Here is a 5071-nt window from a genome sequence, read left to right as displayed (position 1 = left end):
GTGAGGGCTCCAGATGGGCTGTGAGGCCAGAGTAGGGGAGTGTGGGCTCCAGATAGGGCTGTGAGGTGGGGGGTGTGGGCTCCAGATGGGCTGTGAGGCGGGGTGGGGTGGGGGGGTGGCCTCCAGATGGGGCTGTGATGACCGTGCCTTCAAAGTGGTTGCCTAGCACACTCTGCCTCAGTCACCACCCCTACCGTATGGCCCATGTTCTAACAAGCCCCCGTGGACCAGAGCATCCCCCTAACCTCAGTGCACTCTGTGGCCCGAGTCCCATCCCACTCGGCAGCTCAGGCCTCTGTAGGGCTGGCTGTTTCCCCTCATGGCCACATGAAGTAATTAGAAACATATTTTCTGCTTCAGCAGGAGTGTGTGTTATAGGAAATTGCACTGTTAGTTTTGATGTGTCGGGGTGTGTGTCCACAGCCTCGAAGCTGGGATGCTGTGTGTCCGTGCAGCCTGCCTTCTCCACGTTAGTCATTTCCTCACTCATTTTTTGACAGCTGAAATTTTCATGACTGCTTGTTAGCCGTCATTTGAGTGTACTATATTTAACCAATTTGTTTAAGCCATAATATTGTGTATTTAGGAAGTTTCCAGTTTTATTTTAATAAACCAGTCTTTGGGGAATTTTTGCACATATGCTTTCTGTAAATATCTGATTATTCATTTAATAGAATGTCCCAGAAGTCAGTATTGGATTAAAGGGCATACACATTTTAAGCCCGTGATACATGTTCTAAAATTGCCCTCCAGGAGGGCAGTGTCTGCTCCAGGGTCAGTGCCATGGTGGTGAGTGAAGCTCCTCTGTCCCCAGAGGCCCTGAGCAGGGAGCCATCAGGCGACCCAAGCAGGCTGGTCTTGCTGGCCCCTTCTTTTCCCAGGGCCTTGAGAAAGGGCTCCTTGAGTGCCCTGTGGGCTGATCTGCTGGCTGACAGCTGTGTGGGAAGGGCCAGGGCTCTGTGTGCCCAGTCCACTGAGCACAGACGGTCCTGCCTCAGGCGGGTTTGGATTGCTACGCAGAGCCCTGGAAAAGTGCAGTGATGGTCTAAAAACTGCCGGTCGCACCGTGAAATGCCTGGTGCAGTTACGAGCTTCTTACGTGGATTTGGAGCAAAGAAGAGCTGCCGGAAGCTCAGCCAGGGGCCATCCTTGCTCGGAGATGCACCAGATCCCTCCTGGGTGCCAGCATCACTGGGCGCTGGGACGCAGCCATGAGCAGGACAGATTGGTCAGCGGGCAGTAGCTTGTCCTGGCATGCGGCCCTGACACAGGGAGACCCCTGGGAGATCCTCAGCCCTGACACGGGGAGACCCCTGGGAGACCCTCGGCCGTGACATGGGGGGGACCCCGGGAGACCCTCGACTGTGACACGGGGAGACCCCTGGGAGACACTCAGCTCTATCTAGTTTAGGAGGCCTGTCTGCAGGGCACCTGGCGGGATGGGGAGTGTCTTGGCCGGTAGGTCTTGACCTTCCGAAAGCTCCTGCCGCAGCGTCTGAGCTGTGCCTCGTCCCCTCCCACTTGGCAGGGCAGGGGTTCCTGGTTTTTGTTTTGAGCTCTGCTCTACCTTTCTTCTGTCAGTTTAGTTTGCTTGGCATCAGTTCCGTGTGACTTTGCCAGTCTCTGATTGGCAGGGAAGGTGTCCCGGAGCCACCTTCTTCCATGTGTTTCTTTAACTTGGGGGCTGGCAGGCAGCCCGCAGACCTCTCCAGTCACGACACATTCAAGGACAAGTGATGAGTCCTGCGCAGCGGGGGAGGCTCTGGGAGGGGCAGGGGGAGGGCTTTTCTCCAGAGAAGTGGTCTCCGTGGCTCTGCCCACCTTCTTCCCACTCTCCTGGGTCCTGCCCAGGAAGGCCCAGTCCGGCTGCTGTAGCCGTAGCCATTAGCGACTGGGCCTCGTGAGGAGGAGTGGGGGTGGGCCCAGCCCGAGCATCTGGGCGCTGCTTGCTTTGGAATTTCTGAGCAAGGCTGCGGGTCCCGGGCCACTGAGGAGGGTAAACTGCATTTTCATCCCGCTTCCTCTGAAGGCTGAGTCAGCCAGAGTTACCAGGGCTGCTGAGGCTGCCTGTCTTTCCCTCTGCTTCGATGTTTAGAAAGACGAATGAGCACCAGGGGTGGCGGGGTGGCGTTGGGACCAGGGAGCCCCCCGGCTGAGGTACTCAGGGGAGCGAAGCAGGATACAGAGGGAGGCCTGCTGGGCATTCGGGGCAGCAGGCCTAGTGCTGCTCAGGTGTGACGCATGAGTGGGGGAGGGTCTGAGTTGCCCCCTTTCTGATCTGGGGCCTTCCCCAGCAGGAGAAACAGGAAGGACGGAGCTCAGCAGTGCAGGACGTTCAGCCTCAGACGTGGGGACCTGAGGGGCCCACTCAGAAGTTTGTGGCTTCATAGGGGTGGCTGTGCTCTCAGAGAGCCTGCAGGCTGAGCACCTGCTCCAAAGGTGTCACCTTCAGTCAGCAATCATGGGGGTGACTGTCCTCCCAGAGAGAGCCTGCAGGCTGAGCACCTGCTCCAAAGGTGTCACCTTCAGTCAGTGATCATGGGGGTGGCTGTCCTCTCAGAGAGAGCCTGCAGGCCGAGCACCTGCTCCGAAGGTGTCACCTTCAGTCAGTGATCATGGGGGTGACTGTCCTCCCAGAGAGAGCCTGCAGGCTGAGCACCCGCTCCGAAGGTGTCACCTTCAGTCAGTGATCATGGGTGTGGCTGTCCTCCCAGAGAGAGCTTGCAGGCCGAGCACCCGCTCCAAAGGTGTCACCTTCAGTCAGTGATCATGGGGGTGGCTGTCCTCTCAGAGAGAGCCTGCAGGCCGAGCACCCGCTCCGAAGGTGTCACCTTCAGTCAGTGATCATGGGTGTGGCTGTCCTCCCAGAGAGAGCTTGCAGGCCGAGCACCTGCTCCGAAGGTGTCACCTTCAGTCAGCCAGTCCTTATGGGGCAAGGGCTGCCCCGAGTTAATTTCACCACAAGCTCCCCCTCCTTTTTTTTATAGAGATGGGGTTTCACCAACTTGGCCAGGCTGGTCTTGAACTCCTGACCTGGTAATCCACCCACCTCAGCCTCCAAAGTGCCAGATTACAGGCGTGAGCCACTGCGCCCGGCCCACAAACCCCTTTAACTGCAACTCTTGAGCCAGTGGGAATTTTCCAGATTCTTCTCATCCTCCAAGGCATGAGGAATAAGTTTGCGATCTCACTTGTGTGTGTTGGGCCCCAGACTTCCTTTAACAGATTTTCCTAAGAAATTTCCAGCATTTGTATCTCCTGCAGATGCAAAACGGCTTTCCGTGAACCATAGTGACCGTCCTGGCTTCCGGTGGGGCTGCATTTGCTCCTGAAACCTCACATCTGCATGTCTTGCCATGAGCTGCTCAGAGCCATGGCGAGGCAGGAATTATGGGATGGTTTAACACTACAAGTCTATTAATGTAATTCATCACATTAACATGAAAAAATGTTCCCCTTAAATGCAGAAAAGCAAAAATTCATATTCATCCATGACAAAAACTTAACATATTGGAATTATACAAATTTTTTTCTTTTTTCTAGTGCCATGACTCGGATTGAAAGTTTTTTTTTTTTTTTTTTTTTTTTTTTTTTTAAACATCTCAGGAGAAAGATTTTTTTAACGTGATAAAAAGTATCCCAGCCTGGGCAACATGACGAAACCCCATCTCTACAAAAAAGTAAAAATAAAAAGGCCAGACACGGTAGCTCACGCCTGTAATCCCAGCACTTTGGGAGTCCACGGCGGGCGGATCACAAGGTCGGGTTCAAGACCAGCCTGGCCAAGATGATGAAACCCGGTCTCTACTAAAAATACAAAAAAAATTAGATGGGCATGGTGACGCGCACCTGTAGTCCCAGCTACTCGGGAGGCTGAGGCAGGAGAATCGCTTGAACCCAGGAGGTGAGGGTTGCAATGAGCCAAGATTGCCCCATTGCACTCCAGCCTGGATGACAGAGACTCCATCTCAAAAAAAAAAAAGTATCCACCAAAAACCTACTGCATACTTAGTGGTGCTCGGTTAGAAGTGTCATAGTAAACATACCACAGGGATGTTTGCTGAGTGCTCTGTGCCACAGTTTATGGGCAAAAGATTTAAGGACTGGAATGGAAAAAATGAAGAAAAGACTTCCGCGTCTCAGAAATTCTGCTTAATTCTCAGCTACGGCTTGCTTTATCAGGTCTCTCCCAGGGACCTGTGAGGGCCCAAAGAGACACTGGGTGTCAAGGAGCCAGGAGCCAGCCTGGGCGGAGCAGGGCCAGGGAGTCCCGGGCCGGACGCATTAACGCTCTGTCATCTGTCTTTGTAGCTTACTGGAGGTTTTGGCTCTGCGTGAGTGTGGTCTACGAGCTGTTTCTCATCTTCATCCTCTTCCAGGTAAGCTGATGGGAACCTGGGTGACAGCGGGACCCCAGGCAGGGTGCAGGCGGCCTGGCACACGCAGCCCTCGAGTGGTGGGAGGAAGCAGAGCTAGACCCCCAGAAAGCAGGCCAAGCTGCCTGGGGCCTCCAGGAGCATCTGCTGTGGGGGGGCTGACTGCAGCCGCTCAGCAGGGCCACACCCGCGTGGGTGCAGACGAGGTCAGGGCCCGCGGTGCGGCCGCCAGGGTGGCTTTGCCTGCAGCTGTCGTGTTCAAGTGCGGGGGGGCACCAGGCATGAAATCAGGAGCAGCCAGTCAGGCCCCCCATGCAGGCCAGTGTGTGCCTGGCTGGGGCACGCCTGGGCCTCCCAGGGGATCCCAGCGCCAAGAGGGACTGAGTTTTTGTTCCTGTGTTGTGTGGTTGACCAGTGGTGGCTGTGTGTGCCTCTTCCCCCTCTGGCCACATTCCGCAAGACGGCAGGGCAGGCGGGAGAGGCGGCTCCTTCGTAATCCTGGGTCAGGCTGTGCGTCTGCTGCTGATGCTTCCTGTGCTGATACTCTGTTCCACTTACCTCAGTTTATTTATTTATTTTTTTTTAATTTTTTTTTTTTTGAGACGGAGTTTCGCTCTTGTTACCCAGGCTGGAGTGCAATGGCGCGATCTCGGCTCACTGCAACCTCCGCCTCCTGGGTTCAAGCAATTCTCCTG

At 55.1% G+C, this 5071-nt stretch overlaps 1 protein-coding gene across 3 annotated transcripts in view; it reads left to right on the top strand.

Moving 5' to 3' along the window:
• The window catches only part of PTDSS2 (phosphatidylserine synthase 2), a 40817-nt gene that overhangs the window by 21543 nt on the left and 14203 nt on the right, over positions 1-5071 (top strand). For all 3 annotated transcript variants that reach the window (XR_001818849.2, XM_037731136.1, XM_017507885.2), the window contains one exon: positions 4312-4379. Coding sequence is in view for 1 of the 3 variants with exons in the window: in XM_017507885.2 (XP_017363374.1) it covers positions 4312-4379 (68 nt within the window). In the remaining 2 variants the exon portion in view is untranslated. The remainder of the gene's footprint in view (positions 1-4311; positions 4380-5071) is intronic.

The sequence above is a fragment of the Cebus imitator genome, unplaced genomic scaffold, assembly GCF_001604975.1.
Source record: "Cebus imitator isolate Cc_AM_T3 unplaced genomic scaffold, Cebus_imitator-1.0 Scaffold384, whole genome shotgun sequence".
Lineage (NCBI taxonomy): Eukaryota > Metazoa > Chordata > Mammalia > Primates > Cebidae > Cebus > Cebus imitator.
The sequence above is the reverse complement of the archived record's forward strand: the minus strand, read 5'-3'. Positions and strand labels throughout refer to the sequence as shown.